Genomic DNA, 19,177 nt, shown 5'->3' on the forward strand with positions numbered 1-19,177 from the left:
AAAACATCCTATGGCGTTCTGCATTAACAGCGAACAGCCCCCGTGATATGCAACTTTTCAGGGAAGCTAGAAACCAATATACACAGGCAGTTAGAAAAGCCAAGGCTAGCTTTTTCAAGCAGAAATTTGCTTCCTGCAACACAAACTCAAAAAAGTTCTGGGACACTGTAAAGTCCATGGAGAATAAGAACACCTCGTCCCAGCTGCCCACTGCACTGAGGACAGGAAACACTGTCACCACCGATAAATCCACTATAATTGAGAATTTCAATAAGCATTTTTCTACGGCTGGCCATGCTTTCCACCTGGCTACCCCTACCCCGGTCAACAGCATTGCACCCCCCACAACAACTTGCCCAAGACTCCCCCACTTCTCCTTCACCCAAATCCAGTCAGCTGATGTTCTGAAAGAGCTGCAAAATCTGGACCCCTACAAATCAGCCGGGCTAGACAATCTGGACCCTTTCTTTCTAAAATTATCTGCCGAAATTGTTGTTGGAAGACGGCATTTAGTACCACTTCCGGGCACTATGAGTACCTCGTCATGCCGTATGGGTTAATGAATGCTCCATCAGTCTTCCAATCCTTTGTGGATGAGATTTTCAGGGACCTGCACAGACAGGGTGTAGTGGTGTATATAGATGACATTCTAATATACTCCACTACTCGCGCCGAGCATGTGTCCCTTGTGCGCAGGGTGCTTGGTCGACTGTTGGAACATGAACCTATACGTCAAGGCGGAGAAATGTATGTTCTTCCAACAGTCCGTCTCCTTCCTAGGGTACCGCTTTTCCGCGTCAGGGGTGGAGATTGAAAATGACCGCATTTCAGCCGTGCGTAATTGGCCGACTCTAACCACGGTAAAGGAGGTGCAGCGGTTCTTAGGGTTTGCCAACTACTACCGGAGGTTTATCCGGGGTTTTGGTCAGGTAGCGGCTCCCATTACCTCCTTGCTGAAGGGGGGACCGGTGCGACTGCAGTGGTCAGCTGGGGCGGACAGGGCTTTTGGTCACCTGAAGGCTCTGTTTACCTCGGCTCCCATACTGGCTCATCCTGATCCCTCCTTGGCATTCATAGTAGAGGTGGACGCGTCCGAGCCTGGGATAGGAGCTGTGCTGTCTCAGCGCTCGGGTACGCCACCGAAGCTCCGCCCCTGTGCTTTCTTTTCGAAGAAGCTCAGCCCGGCGGAGCGAAACTATGATGTGGGGGAACGGGAGCTGTTGGATGTTGTCAAGGCTCTGAACGCGTGGAGGCATTGGCTTGAGGGGGCTTAACACCCTTTCCTCATTTGGACTGACCACCGCAATCTGGAGTACATCCGGGCGGCGAGGAGAATGAACCCTCGCCTGGCAAGGTGGGCCATGTTTTTCACCCGCTTTGTTTTCACCCTATCCTACAAACCAGGTTCCCAGAACGTTAAGGCAGACGCACTGTCCCGGCTGTATGATACAGAGGAGCGGTCCACGGATACCACTCCCATAATTCCAGCTTCTCGCCTTGTGGCACCGGTGGTATGGGAGGTGGACGCGGACATCGAGCGAGCGTCACGTGCAGAGCCCATTCCCCCTGAGTGTCCAGCTGGACGTCTGTACCGCTGTACTGTTCCGTTTGATGTCGAGGATCGTTTGATCTGTTGGGCTCACACGTCACCCTCCTCTGGTCATCCTGGCATCGGTCGGACGGTGCGCTGCCTTGCTGGGAAGTACTGATGGCCCACTTTAGCTAAGGACGTGAGGGTTTATGTTTCCTCCTGTTCGGTGTGCGCACAGTGCAAGGCACCTAGACATCTGCCCAGAGGGAAATTACAACCCCTTCCCGTTCCACAACGACCGTGGTCACACATATCGGTGGATTTCGTGACTGATCTTCCCCCGTCGCGGGGTAACACCACGATCCTGGTCGTTGTGGATCGGTTTTCTAAGTCCTGCCATCTCCTTCCTTTGCCCAGTCTCCCTACGGCTCTACAAACTGCGGAGGCCCTGTTCACCCACGTATTCTGGCACTACGGGGTGCCTGAGGATATAGTTTCTGATCGGGGTCCCCAATTCACGTCTAGAGTCTGGAGGGTGTCTCGGTCAGCCTTACCTCAGGTTTCCACCCCGAGAGTAACGGGCAGGTGGAAAGAGTCAACCAGGATGTGGGTAGGTTTCTGCGGTCCTATTGCCAGGACCGGCCGGGGGAGTGGGCGGTTTACATCCCCTGGGCGGAGATGGCCCAAAACTCCCTCCGACACTCCTCTACCAACCTATCACCGTTTCAGTGTGTGCTGGGTTATCAGCCGGTCCTGGCACCATGGCATCAGAGCCAGATCGAGGCTCCTGCGGTGGATGAATGGTTTCGGCACTCGGAGGAGACATGGAACGCTGCCCATGTGCGGCTACAACGGGCCGTCAGGAGGAAAAAGGAGAGTGCCGACCGCCACCGCAGTGAGGCCCCGGTGTATGCACCGGGGGATCGGGTCTGGCTCTCGACCCGAAACCTGCCCCTTCACCTGCCCTGCCGGAAGCTGGGTCCGCGGTTTGTGGGGCCATTTAAAGTCCTGAGGAGACTGAACGAGGTTTGTTATAGGTTACAACTCCCCCCTGATTATCGTATTAACCCCTCGTCCCATGTGTCTCTCCTCAGGCCGGTGGTGGCTGGTCCGCTCCAGCAGTCTGAGGTGCGGGAGGTTCCTCCGCCCCCTCTGGACATCGAGGGGGTCCCGGCGTATACCGTACGAGCCATCATGGACTCAAGGCATCGGGCGAGGGGCCTTCAGTACCTCGTGGAGTAGGAGGGGTACGGTCTGGAGGAGAGATGCTGGGTACCGGTGGAGGACATCCTAGATCCTTCATTGCTACAGGAGTTTCACCGTCTCCACCCGGATCGCCCTGCACCTCGCCCTCCGGGTCTTCCCCGAGGCCGGTGTCGGCGCGCTGCTGGAGCCGCGCGTCAAGGGGGGGGTACTGTCACGACTTCCGCCGAAGTCGGCCCCTCTCCTTGTTCGGGTGGTGTTCAGCGGTCAACGTCACCGGCTTTCTAGTCACCACCGATCCATGTTTCATTTTCGTTTTGTTTTGTCTGTATTACACACACCTGGTTTCAATTCCCATATCATGTTCCTTATTTAACCCTCTGGCATACATTTCTGTTCTGTCTGTGATTGTTGGTGTCTTAGTGGTTGTTGTAGGTGTTAGTTTGTATGTATTTTCCTATTTGGAATATTGCTTGAATTTTTGTGAGTAAACTCAGTTGTGTTGCTCAAACCTGTGTCCTGCGCCTGACTCCGCTACATCTCTGCACCCAATCTCTGACAGGTACTCTTTGCCCCAAACATACATATTGTATTGCAGCTTTATTTTAGTGCCTTATTGCAATCAGGATACATGTTTTGGAATATTTTTATTATGTATTTGTATTTTGTATTTATTAGGGATCCCCCCACTACACACCAAAGCACCCACATTTTATATAAAACAAAATATAAAACAGTGACCTATGTTTGTACTGAATGAGCTAAAGATAAAACAGTAAATTATATAACATCCCTACACCACCACATATCCACAACACAACATGCTCAATACCACTATACAACAATATCACAATGTGTGCGTATGCATGTGTCTGTACCTTGCCTTAACAAAGGTATTGAATACTTATTGACTAAAGACATTTCAGCTTTTCATTTTTTTAATTTGTAAACTTTTCTAAAAACCTAATTCGCGGTATTGTGTGTAGGTCAGTGACACAAAATCTAAATTTAATCAACGTTAAATTCAGGCTGTAACACAACTAAATGCGGTTAAGTCAAGGGGTGTAAATACTTTCTGAGGGCACTGTAAATCCTCAAAGACAAAAGTATGTTGTCAATATGTCATTCCTCTTGAATATCATGAAGGCTTTTTTTTTATTGCGTGGAGTGCACGCATCGTCATATTTACCTCAGACTTCCAAACAATATAGGCATGAGAACTGGACTGTTGCTGCTTCTTCTGAAGCCATCTCCGCGGTGAGAATAATGTGTTCGTGCTCCCAGTTGGAGTGACGCTGGGGCTCCTCACCAGAAACGGTAAATCCCACGCGGTATTCCGCTTTGTGCCCCTCACAGTCACGTCATAATTAAAGGGAAAGTTTGATGTCGGGGAGAGGTCCAAGGTTGTGGAGGGACCAGATAAAGACGAAAGGGGTTGTTTCACCCTAAGATTTCTGGACCGGGGATTTGATTTCAACGCAACCGGGTGCTCAGGGGAGCTTGGCGAGTATGAAAACGCACCTGCCTCCTCAACGCGCAAACCCGGTAACCCCAAGCGGTCCCCATGGGTTCCATCTGTCTCTGTGCCACATGTCCTTATAATATCAGGGTCCAGGCTCCGAGTTTGTCGCAACTTCCTTTTGGAGATGGCTTTGGAGGCTGGAGTGGAGCAGGAGAAGACGTTCAGTAGTCCTTGACCAGATGACATCTCTATCTCCCCTCTGCACAAACGCAGCAGCGTTTTTTTAAAACCCTTTTCTCAGAAGTTTAGTTTAAGCGCCATAAAGAACCAAACCACGAGATAGGTCCCATCAATATACTCCTACAGTGAACCCTTGGTCCACGTGTTTTTATGCTGTCATCGTTAGAATGCCTTGGTTCAGATAAAGCGAGAGATAGAGAGCGCGCAAATGAATCCAATTCTCAGTGCCGTGTTATTATGCATGCAGCTCAGCTCATTCCCAAACTGTAGTCAGAGCGGACGGCAGGATGAGAGAAGTTTCGCAGCTGATTACCCTCGCCGCCGCTCCTCTAATCCGTCCAATGCGCTCCTGGGGCTGTTAAGACTGCGCACTCGTGTTGCTCCAATGAGCAAAACCAGTGCATACAAGTGTCTTTCCCAGGTCTTTACCTGCATCTTTCAAGTTTGTATCATAAATTAATTGTATAGCCTACATATGTTGGGCCTATGTGATGTATAGCTGCATAGCCTAACTTTCACTTTGTTTTAATAAAGCACAACTAAAGATGGCCGAGTGAGGACATGGCATAAAGATTAATCATCGACCTAAAGCCATAATCCATAAATGAGGATTAATCCTATAGTCTAGTCTATCCTACTATAATTCACATTTTTACATTACATTGGGGCACATGGCGCTTGTGTCTTACCCTCAAAATAAAAATCATGGTCTGATTATCTTGCTCTCTACATTTTCGCACGACAAGTTTCTCAGAAGTTGTGAGAAAGACTGTCAGGCACAATGTTGCTATATATGGGTTAGCTGCTATGCAGCACGTTTGGCCAGAAGGAGCTCAGACTTGGCTCTTCCTTCCAACTCAACTCTACTAGTGTTAACATTGTAAATGGACATTTCGTATGTGTCTTTTGAGAAGCTCAGGGTTATAGGGGCATGGCTTCCTCTTTCTATAATTCTCTCAGCTTTCACTCTCTCTCAATTCAATTCAAGGGCTTTAATGGCATGGGAAACATATGTTAACATTGCCAAAGCAAGTGAAATAGATAATAAACAAGAGTGAAATAAACAATACAAATTAACAGTAAACATTACACTCACAGAAGTTCCAAAGGAAAAAAAACATTTCAAATGTCACATTATCTCTATATACAGTGCTGTAGTGGTGTGCAAATAGGTTAAAGTGCAAAAGGGAGGAGCCCCAGCGTTTTCAAATTCTTTGTGAATCACTCTCTCTCTCTTTATCTCATCCGTTCCCCCTGTCTGTTTTTAGGCTGGTCAAATCTGACTGAGCTGTTATCAGTGTCATGCAGTGCAGCTTCATAAGCAGCTTTATCAGGGCAACCCCCTCCTCCAGTCTCCCATGAGGCACCATTTTCCCCATACCTTCACACACACATACACGCAGGTACACACGCATGCATGCATATACATGAATGAACATACGCATGCACGTACGCAGAAAGGCAGGCCTGCACGCATGTACACACACACACATACACACACAAGCAAGGCAATTATCCATCCCTTCTCATCATTTTGGGGTCCCGAGTGGCGCAGCGGTCTAAGGCACTGCATCTCAGCGCTAGAGGCGTCACTACAGACCCTGGTTCGATTGAAGGCTGTATCACAACCGGCCGTGATTGGGAGTCCCATAAGGTGGCGCACAATTTGCCCAGCGTCGTCCGGGTTAGGGTTTGGCCGGGGTAGGCCACCATTGTCAATAAAATTTGTTCTTAACTGACTTGCCTAGTTAAATAATGGTTAAATAAAATAAAAAATGGTAAAAACGCAGTAGTGTAGATAAGAGGGATAGAGATTGGTGAGAAGGAGTCAGAAAGAAGCAATCTATTGCTGCTCTACCTCACGGCTGCAGGGGTTGTAAAAGGGGCCCCAGCACTGAAACCAGACATATGACTATATGGTTGGTGTGTACCAGAGGTAGAAATCATCATCACACATGCATGTGCATGTCAGCTCCCCCATGTTAACCCAATGAGTCCCACAGTAACCCAGGCACGTTTTGGACTTCTAGCCCCTTTTAAACATAGTTGTAACATTGGATCCGTCTATTTATTCTGGATGTGTAGATACCAACCATTAGTCTGTGTGATTAACAGGGGCTGAGCTAGAGCGGTGTTTGGTGTTTGTGATGGGTCGGGGGCCGGGTCTTTTTACAAAAACGTCTGTAGTGTCTGAATGATTTGAGCTACAAACTATTAAAACCACATATTTTATTAATAGAGTAATGGGACTAAAACAGCCTGCATGGGTTAAATTAGGATGAGAGGGGTGCTGGGTTGGGACTAAGTAGAATGGTTTCTAATATACTTAGTGGGCATCAGCCACTAGAAACCAAATATGATTCTAAAATACTTTTATAAAAATGTGTTTATAGATAATATCAGTCCAATTGGCTGTTATAGGAAGAGTAAAGATTTTTAACAAAGAAACTGTTCTGCTCTAATTCATTATAATTGGAGAAGTCTGTCTCTTGGTCCAGACATAAGGCAATAAACAGGTAGCCTACTTCATCAGTAACCTACTCTGGCCAAAAGTAAACATATGTAGTGTGTTAGGCTAATTAAGTAGGCTATGACATACAATCCTGACCTTGTGAGTTGACTGAGCTAAATGTATCACTCATTAGAATTGCACAGTGAATGTAGGTCTTATTCATGTCACACATCAGTGTGGTGACAGAAGTGACAGTGTGGTGACAGAAGTGACAGCAGAGATAGCCTGGTGGTTTCTGTCAGAATGGAAAAAAGCACACACTTGCACTGATAAGCGGTTTAGCATACAAGGCATCATACACACAAATGCAACTAGGCCATAAGAAGAGGGATTTCCTTCAGTCTCTCTCACACTATCTCGCTCTCTGTTTTTTCATCTGAAAACTGAAATGGTGCTAGTTCAGTCTCCAAATGTAGAAAATAATGAGCCTCGTTAAGCTGAGTAAACATTCACCATCTGAACCCTATCAAAAAGTTTTTGTTTGCAATATGTAATAAAACGCATGAGCTGGCGCACACCCAGAGAATATTATTTAGTGTAGCGGTGCTGACTAACAGCGAATAAACTGTAAGCTATAAAAATATATATATAAAGAGAGTCGCACACTCTATATAAACTTCTAGTAATTTATTGGGTAAAACACCAACGTTTCGTCATCACTGTGCCTTCTTCAGGGTGATGTAAACATATATGCCTTGGTTTTAAACAAGCTCAGGTTGGGAAAAGCGTATTTTTGTTGACACAACTTTTAATTGTTACTGGTTATCCTTTGTTGCGTTATTTATTAGCTACATGGACAAACTTTTGATTTATTATAGGAAGGGCTACATGTCACAGAAATATTAGTAGGATCATCTTTGAATAACGGGCGCCCTCTGCTGGTCAATTTATGTACTGTTTATTTCTACGGCGTCCACGAAGGACCAAACTAGAAATTCACTATTACGGATTCGTTTGATGAGTTGTGTCCTAGCGCCATCTCCATATTTTTTTCAAAGACCCCTTTGGATACAGCCCGGCAGGGAAAGGGTTAAGGAGCGGGTGGTCCAGATGCCTCCTCTCCTGCTCGCTATGACGAACAAATGAACTCCCGGGGAATGAAATTTAAATTCCACAAAGGAGAAAAAGTCCTCTGTTTCGAACCTGACCCTACGAAAGCTAAAGTACTCTATGATGCAAAGGTAAATGGCTTGTTGTTTAGACAATAGATTGTTTGCGGTCACGAGGGCTGATATTGCATGCAATTCCCAAACATTTTGATTGCCAGTTTTTATGACTTTATCCAATACTGTAGCTAAGTTAGACATAATGTTAATTTGATATATCCAGACAGACCACAGAAGGCCCGACCGAGGTTGCCGTGCTAGCTAGCTGCTAGGCTAACGTTTGCTATTAGGCTAACGTACCGTTAACGTTATATGGTAGGTTTATGGCAAAAACGAGGCCATCAATAATGGCTGCAGCCGTGTTATTTGTTGCTATGCTGTAGCCATACTGTAGTTGCTATCTCTGCACATGCTGTAGCCAGGTTAGCGCGGGTATATTTTCTTAACAAGCTCGTAACTGCTACATTTAGCTAACGTTAACTGTCATAACAACAACTGTCCGCTAACGTTGGAAGTAACGTTAAACTAGCTAGCGTTAACGTTAAACACCAACGGCGAATTAACATAGCATGAGTTAACGTTAGCTAGCCTCTGTGCAAGGCCTGGGCAACACATTACAATCAGCCAACCCGTTGTTTACATAACATTAGCTAGCTAGCACAATTAGTAATGTGTTGTTAGTTAACTAATGCGTACTGATGGCTAACTGTCTATTTGGTATAATGTGGTGATACATTTGCCTGTTGTCTGTTACACGCTAACTTGAGTTTGGTCGGCTACCGCTAACTATCGTTCATTTCTGGAATTGTATGTTTTAGGTCGTCGATGTTGTAATTGGCAAAGATGAACGTGGAAAGCGAGTCCCAGAATACCTGATTCACTTCAATGGTTGGAACAGAAGGTAAACTCACACACAAGACACAGTCTGGGGTGGTGGGCTTGAAGAAGGGATACTGGGTAAGAGGATGGGTGGGACAGGTAGCAGAATTCTTGCTGTGTTCCTGTGGGGTGGTACAGTGGCGATGGGAGGGTCACCCCCCCCCCCCCAAAAAAAGTGCAATTCCCTGTATCTATGAGTGGTTTAGGTTAATTTCCCCATCCTTTGTGGGCTCTGCCTGTTGATCAGCAAAAGGGCTCATTTTCCAACGTACTGTTAGCTGATAATGTTTACTTTGCAAGCTACTGGTAGAAACTTTGTACGGTTGGCTAAAAATAGTGGTAACTTTTATTTAACAATCCTTTGAAAACTGTACATAGTTGTCAATGGTTTTAGCCATCTATATCGTGGAAATCATTGAGTGTGGATAGCAACCTTCAGTGGAGCTTTGTCCTTGATATCACGTTGACAATACTGTCATGCTGACTGCATGCAGCTTGAATTGGAAGGGCTGGTATTCATCATCTGTTGCTTTGTGCTACAGTTGGGATCGATTGGCAGCAGAGGACCATGTGCTCAGGGAAACTGACGAAAATCGCAAATTACAACGTAAACTGGCTCGTAAAGCTGTGGCTCGCATGTAAGTTTGACTCCATTGGAGAAGATCGGAAAAGTAAGCAGTAGGCGTGACTGCAGATTTTGATGCAAGTTTCCTGTCTAACTATGTCCACTTCAACCCACAGGAGGAGAAAGGGATGGGGGAAGAGACGTCGTCGTCTACCCGGTGTTGAGTCCGCTCTGAAGACACTTCCTGAAGAGAAGGAAGAGAGTGATGACGCATGTGCGTTTGCGTGTTCCATCACACTCAAACTAGTGCTAGTGCAACGTAGTTTATCGGAATGGCTTTTCATTGGAAATGGCTTGCAAGCTAAAATTACATGCACTTTTTGGTGGGGGTATCTTTCAGGTTTGATTACGTCTTCAGACAACAGTGACGAGGATGATTCCGAGGATCCTGAATCTTTGAAAAGTGAGGAGAGTGACTCTTCCGAAGATTTGGACAAAATGGTATTGTGTTTTGAGTTATAGACTACGACAGACAAATAGGTTATGTATTGAGAAGACCTATCAACTCGGTTGTTCTATTGACATTGTCAGAAATACACATTTTGACAAAATGGCTCGATGGATCTGACTGTTTGCCCATCTTATCTCCAGCAAGAAGAGCAGGAAGCTCACGCTAAGATGGAGAGTGAGGACAAGACCATCAACATAGACATCCCTGAGGTTCTCAAGAAGAAACTGGAGGATGACTGCTACTACATCAACAAGAGGAAGAAGGTGTGTCATTAAACAAAGTTAACACCCGCTTTATTGTAGTTCCATATTCCTATCCCTCCAAATTCCTAGATATTGGTCATGTTCGGTAGAGACAAAACTTATAGAAACAGGGAGGTACTAACTGAACTAGTCCAATAGGAACACAGATTTGTCATTTTCTGATGCAGAACTTTTTGCCTCGATGTACCCTACTGAATGCAACCCTTGACTTTTGACATTTCAACATCTCACTGCCAATGAGCTGTGATCATGAAGGGCTTTGTTCTTTTTCTCCCCAGTTGGTGAAGCTTCCGTGCCAGATGAACATATTGAACATCTTGGAATCATACGTGAAGCACTTTGCCTTCAACGCAGCCTTTTCTGCAAATGAGAGGTACAGAAGTCACCAGAGCACCGCCCAGACCAGCCTCAGTCCTCACTATGTTCCTCCAGAGAAGAAGTGAGTCCCCAAAGTATAACATTCCCCATTAGACTTTTCGCCTCCCATGAGTCCCATGGGCTACATAATGGTTGTTTGACATTGCAGCCGACATTGCAGCCGCCTGCCAACTGATTGATCTACAAATCACCCTGCATCATAAATAACTACTCAATGTTATTTGTAGATCAAGTATGTCAGTCACAATATTACCAATAAATGCATCAGAGATTCGATGCTCTCGGACATGGTATTCGTGGATGAAATTATCTTCGTGATAGCTAAAAGTCACCGTTTTGTTTCAGTGAGGAGCTTTGCAAAGAGATGGTGGACGGCCTGAGAATCACCTTCGATTTCACCCTTCCTATGATCCTCCTGTACCCCAACGAGCACGCTCAGTTCAAGAAAGTCAGCTCCTCAAAGTTCTTCCTGCCTATCAGGGACAACACAGCCAGCTCCAGCAAGTAAGCAAGTTGTATGCAATCCTCTTGAATAATTAACATCTGTCATTTTCAGGCAGGAAGACAAAACAAAATGAAGTTGAAAACATTTCACTGTTGGAAGATGCTAAGTACATCAGGTCTTTGTTCAGTTTGTATATCTGACCTAAGTTGAAAATGTCAGTGACAAATTATTGTAAGTTTCTTTGGTTTTGTGATGTTGGATGTCATTACCAAACTGGTCTTTCTTTGACCGTCTCCACCCTTCCTGTCCCAGGACCCTGCGTGAGCGCACCCCCAGCCCCTCTGGCCACAACCCCTCCACCCCCCAGTCCACGGACAGCCAACCGGCCCTGAGCGAGGCCTCCACAACCACGGCAAACCCCACCACCACGCCCAAACGCCGGCGCTGTGCCTCCACGGCCGACCCCGACGCCCCCCAGTCCCTGCGGCGCTCCACACGTCACACCTCGGGGGGCGAGAGGATGGCGGGCGAGGGGGGCAGCGGCAGCGCTACGACCTCGCCCCAGCCCAAACGCCGCCTCGCCAGCCTCGACACGCCTGCCCAGCTGCCCAAGTTCTTCCTCAATCTGGAGAAGAGTGAGTGGCAAGAAAACACACTCAAACACAATAAGCAGTTGATTGTGTAGTGCTTTACTTATGTAATGTCAATCGTAGCCTCTGTTGTTGTAATGACCATATCCATCCACTAGATGGCACTCTTCCCTGTTGTCATACATTACAGTCCGCTCCCAAACACATGGAATATTGTCTGCGCACAGCTTCTCAGTGCACAGAGTAAATGTCTGTTGTTTCTGAAGTGTCCATGCAAATGTTGTCCTCCACCCACTCCCATCAGTTGATTGACTGCCGTCTGCCCTCCTGTCCCCTTCCCAGAAACCCCTGTCCATAGTGGTTCGTCTTCTCCGTTGCCCCAGACGCCCAGCAAGGAGGGCAGCGGCGTCTTCTCTGGCCTGGAGAGCCGACGGAACAACGAGCTCAATGAGGTCCTGAGCTGGAAGCTGACCCCTGATAACTACCCCCAGAGTGACCAGCCTCCCCCACCCTCCTACCTGTATGGCTCACAGCACCTCCTACGCCTCTTCGGTAGGTGTCCTCAGAAGACCTTTCTGTGTGTGTGGGGGAAACAGGGATTGTTGTTTAGTTCATTGTAGCCTCCAGTCACTCGTTCTCTTTCAATCTTGTTTATTCCCCTTATACAGTGAAGCTGCCAGAGATCCTGGGGAAGATGCAAATCCCAGAGAAGAACCTAAGGGCCCTGGTCAAACACCTGGAGCTCTTCCTCAGGTACCTCCCATCTAATTATAGAATAATCACGTTTTATTTACTTTTGTCCTTCTAGTGATCAGCCAAACACCATAAATAGGCTAGAACCAGGGCTTCAATAATCTCTATTTCGGCTGCCATAGCTCACCTCCATACAACCTAGTCCTGGAACGTTTCCTTGTGCTGCCAAAGTAGCCAATGTCAGGTGGTTATTTAAGAAGTTTTCTCAATAACCTTCGTGGTTAAATACAGGTCATATCATGTTTTCTAAACTGGGTGGTTTGAGCTCTGAGTGCTGAAAGCTGTGGTATACCACAGGTATGACAACAAAATACTATTTACTGTTCTAACTATGTTGCTACCCAGTTTATAATAGCAATAAGGCACCTCAGTGTTTGTGGTATATGGCCAATATACCACAGCTAAGGTCTGTATCCAGGCACTCTGCGTTGCATCATGCATAAGACCAGGCCTTAACCATGGTATATTGGCGATATACCACACCCCATCAGGCATTATTCCTTTAATAACTCCTCCTCAAGCCACAGTAACTCACAGTGGAACTGAAGATGCACAATCACCAGTCTCCAGGATTAGTGACACTGACTGGGCGAAGCCTGTTATCCCCCAGTCAATCACTGCCTGGTGTGTAATTGTGCCGGCCGCCTCGCAGGAAGGGACAGGCTGCCATTTAGTTGCTGTGCCGACAACAGTTCCATGATAGACTTCCTTTGATCACGATAATGCCCACGTCAGCATTTCTTTGGACGTGCTCACTTAGCTAACCTGGTGAGTGGTTTCCACTTGATGGACCTCTGACATTGTACTAACGTTATTTTAGCATGCAGAAATGTTTGGACAATGCGGCAGCTTGATGGGCCTCTCCGGTAAAATTAACCTATAAAAAATAATAATTGGACAGCGCAGTGGAGAATAGAGAGGTGGATTTTTCCCATGGGGCTTTTTGTTTATCTTGGAGAGGGATGGGGAAGGGTCCCTGTTGGGAGCAATGGGAGTGCAGTCTGCATTGATCTGCTGATGCGCACGCACAATCCTCTCCGCCTATCCAGTGTTAGCCCCGTCACCTGAAGTCTAGCTCATTCAACGGGGCAGTTAGCTGTGGTGTATTGCCATTAGGTAGCAACTCTCTGTTTGTGTGATTCATGCAGCTCACTGAGTGGAAAAAGTGCTCACTGACCTGTAAGCTGGCTCTCCCTGCATGCCTGCCACGGTTATTGTAGCCATAATATCGTCTAACAGGATGTGATTAGACGATGATGGCTTGAGATGTTATTTATGCAGAGGGATTGATTTGCTGTTTTTGTGTCTGTGCATGTGCCTCGGTGTGTGTGTGTGCGCGCACCTGCATCTGTCTGTGTGTGTGAGAGACTGTCAGACTACATTAAAGTGAAGGGAGATGAGTCGGCGTTACACAAGCCGGCAGTTCTAATCTTTAAATCCTGCCCAGCGATCTTCAACTGGCCCCAAACCTAGGGGATTTATTCTCTCCTTTATTAATCAAACGCCTGCAGTTTCCCCTCCAGCCACCGCTCTTCGCTGTTGCACACAGAGGGACAAATGACTCCTTTCTTCTCACAGCTGGGTACGTCTCAATCGTCTACTAGGGCCTTCTTCCGCTAGTGTCATCTTTTTAACCACGTTTCCATACACCGTTTTTATACAAGTAAAGTCATTTCGTATAAAAAAAAATATCACAATGGAAACATAGTTTCAGAACAGTTTTATAAATTTGTTTTGACATGGTGGGATCTTTGTGTCGGTAAAATTAATTACGAGAGAAATGGCGGTGAAAAGGCCTTTATGCGCAAATGTTGATATAATAACCATAATATCGAAGTAAACTTGGAGCCACGCGATGACATGGTGTGGGGTCCTCCCAATACGACTCGGGAAAACATGCAGTTTATTAAGCTATTATGATCTTCACAGGGTGGTAAAAGTGTACGGTATGAGCTGGATGCTCCTTTTCAATAAATATCAACGGTCTTACTCTGGTGACATGATCGATGCTTGACTGCCGTTTGACAAATAAAAATTATTCTTATCATGTAGACTAGCCTACAAGCACTATCTGCGAGCTGTTGGCTAAACCACACGTGCCAAGACCAGACTAGGCACATTTGCTATTTAATGCAACAGTTTTGTCATAAAACTATCGGTAAGGTTGAAAATGCGATGAACTATAGAATTTTTATTCGATACATGAAAACGTAAGCGAAAAAGTACATTTTGTGCAGTGAATTTTATCCGCAACAAGTCAGTTTGGTGGAAACGCAGCAATGGTGGGAAAATGCGCGTATTGGCTTTGCGCGGATTTTGGAATATTCAAATAAATCTGTTGCTAATTGGATGGAAACCTAGTTACTTATCTGAAATTACGGGAGAGGTCAGAGAAATGCAGAGTGGAGAAGTGCATGCCGGTATTGGGCACACGGACGGATCTCTGGAAGAATCGTCTGGTGTGTTTCTATGATACAGAGGGAGGGACAGTGGTGTAAAGTCAGGGATGCACACTAGTCACCTTTTGGCGAAATTCACCGTTTTGAATCCAGAATAGGTGACCTACGTGATTCGTGTAGCTCCGATGAGAAAAGTTTGGGCGAGGGGTGGCTTGGTGAGAAGCCTGACCACAGAGACGGCGGTGGGAAGGTGATGAAGCGTACTTCATGAGCTATAACCGAAAAACAACTGGCATTTGGAAAGTTTAAGGTGAGGGAGAAAGTGTGGTGGGACAAGTATTGTTAGCATTAAGTATCTTGCTAGCTGGATCGAATTACCCGTTAGCTAGCCAGAGAAATGTTGCGCAGCATTAGCCTACTTAACTGATCAAATAATTGAGTGTTTGGTGTGAAAATTAGCTGGCTAATAAAGTCAGACAGCTCGTTACAACATCAGATGAGCTAACGTTAGTAACCTAACCAATTCGCTATAGTATTAACTGGTAACGTTATACGACTCCTTGCCGTTCCTCGAGTTATAACGCGTTAGTTGCTTTCTGGACCCTGGCAATCTGAAATGTTTACTAGCTAACAAACTAACTACTATCTGTGAACGAATGTTTTCCCTCTACAGTATGTGGTTCATTTTCAGAATGAGATAATTAGTTGAAAATGAGGCGTTGCTTGTTAAACAAGTGTATTCATGGATCAAGTCGAGCTTGGGCCTGGCTTAAACTGGATGCCACTAGAAGTGAAAGGAACACCACACACTTTCTCACTTTTTCAATACAGTGGATAAAAAGGGGTATGCCAGGTGTACTCTCTGCCTGAAAGAGATCAGTTATGCCAACAACGGGTATCATGCTCTCCTGGCACATTGTAGAACATACGTCCACAGGCAGAAAGTGTGCAATGTAATAATGTGCAGTGTAGCCCAAAGATATTGCTTTTGTTGTGTTAACACTTGTGTGAGTGAAGTGGGGATTATTTAAAAAATTTACTCTGTGAATGTTATTTTGCACACATGTAGCCTTGTGCACTTGATCAATGTCTACTATAGTGGCCACTATAGTAGAGAAAAAATAGAATGCCTGTTTGTTTCATTCTATTTCTACTTAAGATGTTTTTTTCCCCCAAGTGCAATATTTAGATGTGTATATGGTCACAAGCATTCTATTATTGTAAAGGCTGTCATGGCTAACTGCAATATTAGTGTAGTGTATTTTTTCTATTTTTTATCAAGACTCATTTGCAGTAAAGTCTAGGCAACAAATAACACTGGATTGCTTTCTTTACATTTTGTTTAGCTGTGAGTTGGGTTCACATGAACCACTTTTTATTTTACACACTGAGACTGAACATGTAGATCATAGTCTTTGTTGTTTAATTAGTTAACCTGCATTTCCCCCTAGCAGTGATTTTCTGAATGTTTCAGTGCAACAAAAAAAGTGTCACCTTTTTGGTCCCTCACCAGTTTGCATCCCTGAAAGTACTTAAGTAAAAATACTTTAAAGTACTAATACTTTACTTTTTGTTTTTTACAACATTCCAAAAGAAAAAACTGTACTTTTTACTCCATATATTTTCCCTGACACCCAAAATTCCTCATTTAATTTTGAATGCTTAGCAGGACAGGAAAATTCATTCCTACTGCCTCTGATCTGGCAGAATCACTAAACACAAGTGCTTCATTTGTAAATTATGTCTGAGTGTTGGATTGTGTGCCTGGCTCTCCATAAATAAATAAATAACCAGGCAATTGTGCCATCTAGCTTGTTTAATATAAGGAATTTAAAATAATTTATACTTTTACTTTTGATACTGAAGTATATTTAAAACCCAAATACTTTCAGACTTTTACTCAAGTGTGAGAATTGGGTACTTTTTCCACCACTGTGGAGAGTGCCTAATGTGTACGAGAACGAGGATGCCTGTGTTCGCGGAGCTGCTCTCCCACAAAAATGTATCCATGTCTTATTTAACATCTGCAGAGAAATGTGGTTCAAGTTTACAGCCTTTGCTCTACATTTGCACTGACTAATAGATAGGACGAACCAATAAATAATGAAGAATAGCTGTAGCCACGGTCCCGTGGTCCGTACTGACTAGTTCGGTGCTCCACAACGACAATAATTTGTTGCCGGTTAAAGCGCCTCTTAATTTCTCCCTCTGATGAGGATAATTTGTTTGCAGTCAAATTAGAAGAGCGGGTAGAGCTAAGATGAGATGGCAAGATTTAGAGGATTTGGCTGAGCAGCGGATACTAAGAACATTCCGGATTATTTTCCCTACTGATTAGACGGGGAGATTTTCCCTTTCCTACTCTGGCGAATTGGGTTATTTAAGGCAAGTTACTAAAAGCACTGACTGACTGCAGGTCTGGAGGGGGGAAGGGGTGTTAACAAGCCCCCTGTTGGAAAACACCAGGATTGGGAGTGCTGAGTAACTAGTCTGGTCCGTGACATCCACAGTAGTCGGGGAAGTGATGCATTTCCCACGGTGGTCTTTGCTTCAAATGCATAAGCTGTCTGTTGATGGCCATGCTGTGTTAACTAGCCTTAACTTCAGACTTCTACTCAGTGGTGAATTATACCCTGTTATGGTGTTATCTATCTCTTCCCTATCTCTCTCTCTTTCTACTCTGTCCCTCTTCCTCCATCCCTCTCTCTGCTCCCCAGGTTTTTGGCTGAGTTCCATGAGGACTTTTTTCCGGAGTCAGCGTACGTGTCGTCATCGGAGGCCCACTACTGCATGAAGCACCCGCGGGCCGTTTACTGAGGCCGTTTATCTCGCCATGCCTCGCCCTGAACTGCACTGCTGGGAGGGGAGCTCCAAGCTGCTTCCCAAACCATCCCTTTCTTTCACTTCTTCTCTGAGACAGTGCCATTATCCCTCTCTCTGTTCACCCCTTGCCCTCCTAAATCCAACCCATGCATCTATGTTGTTTTGCCTGTCGGAAAGAAGTAAGGCAAGGGTCTTGGCTTCTGATCGGCCCAGTAACTCACTCTCCCCAGCCCCCAACCTAGCCTGGCCTAGGAACAGACCCCCCTGGATGCAATGATTACCTAAAGCATGGACGTCTACTTGTTATCCTAGGCTGTAGATCGTAACCCCCTGGTGGGGTCTTTCCCACGATGCTGACTTTGTCTTGCTTTCTCTCGCTCTGTGCTCAAGGACCACGTTTGGCCATCTCTCGTTCTCTAGCAGCATCTGCGGCCGATCCTTCTCTCTCCGTCCGCCTAGACAAGCAAACACAGGGAGAAGGCCTATTTGATACGTTGGCTTTGTGTGACTATTGGCTTCTCCTCAGCTCACCACGCTTGTTGCCCCAAGCCACGCTTCAGTGTGTGTTAAGTTATTTCTAAACTCTTGTAGAATGTCATTACTCTAGTAATGTCTACTATCTGTGTTCCTCTTGCTTAGAGGGGCTGGTGACGTTATGACCACTGTGTGTTCATATTAATATTTGTCATGGCATTACCCCTAATGTTTGAAAAAGGTATTGAATTTCATTGATGTATAAATTCCTTATTCTGTGTTTGTTTTTTAGTTTTTTATACACTGTTAACTTGTAGACCCGAACAGGAACACACTGTGGAGGTGTAAATGTAAAAATAGAAACTTTCAGTTTGTTTTCCATTAGTCTTATCTGAAATAAAAGTGGGAGCAATATTTTTGGCATGTGGTTTATGAATATTGCTGTTCTGTTGATTCATAAAGACCCAGGCCGGGATTCAATGCAAGGAGTGTTATATGGCAGCACAATATAAACAGGTAATTGACACTTGAGCTGAACTGCGCTATGTTTATCATGAATGCAATCCCTGCGAATGTTGCCTTTTTAAGAGGTGTTGTCAGCTGTGTAGATCGCTGTGCTATAACGCCCCATGCGTTTAATTCTGGTCCTATTCTCTACTGTTCTTCTCTCCCTCAAGTTGAGTCCTTTTTCCTTAAAGAAACATTATTCACACTATAAAGGTTGTTCTAAACTACAGCAAAGTACAAGAGCAGATCGTTGGGTTTATCCTCCGGGTGAATCGGCTACGGTTTGAGATTGAACAGGGCCTTTGGTCTCAGAGGTGTGGGAAGGGCAGCACAGGGGAGGGAGCCTGGACCAAAGCCAGTGTTCTTCAGAGGATGACTTCAGCCTCCTTTGATGGGCACACAGCGTTTTGGGTTGTGCCCTGTCTGTCAGTCGCTGGATATTGGTGCCCGTAGACCAGGGATCATCAACTAGGTTCAGCGGCAGGTCAATTTCTTTTTTTTTGAGAGGATGGGCAGGGGGCCTGAACATATTTACT

The 19,177-nt window shown here is 45.5% G+C and overlaps 2 protein-coding genes across 2 annotated transcripts in view; one reads left to right on the forward strand and one right to left on the reverse strand.

The window, feature by feature from the left end:
• Window positions 1-4,683, reverse strand: part of LOC120033440 (rho GTPase-activating protein 6-like) — a 94,362-nt gene extending 89,679 nt beyond the window's left edge. Inside the window, exon 1 of the mRNA XM_038979799.1 lies at window positions 3,924-4,683. Within this exon, the coding sequence (XP_038835727.1) occupies window positions 3,924-4,442 (519 nt within the window). The 5' untranslated portion in view covers window positions 4,443-4,683. The remainder of the gene's footprint in view (window positions 1-3,923) is intronic.
• A 3,214-nt stretch (window positions 4,684-7,897) lies between these two features.
• Window positions 7,898-18,548, forward strand: LOC120033348 (male-specific lethal 3 homolog). The gene is made up of 12 exons (XM_038979646.1): window positions 7,898-8,129; window positions 8,873-8,955; window positions 9,476-9,571; window positions 9,675-9,772; window positions 9,899-9,999; window positions 10,150-10,272; window positions 10,551-10,711; window positions 10,996-11,154; window positions 11,408-11,730; window positions 12,028-12,237; window positions 12,354-12,438; window positions 17,555-18,548. Exons 1-12 carry the CDS (start codon window positions 8,031-8,033, stop codon window positions 17,652-17,654), a joined length of 1,638 nt encoding a protein of 545 aa, XP_038835574.1. The 5' UTR covers window positions 7,898-8,030; the 3' UTR covers window positions 17,655-18,548.
• Window positions 18,549-19,177: the final 629 nt, after the last annotated feature.

This window comes from Salvelinus namaycush, chromosome 40 (assembly GCF_016432855.1).
Source record: "Salvelinus namaycush isolate Seneca chromosome 40, SaNama_1.0, whole genome shotgun sequence".
Lineage (NCBI taxonomy): Eukaryota > Metazoa > Chordata > Actinopteri > Salmoniformes > Salmonidae > Salvelinus > Salvelinus namaycush.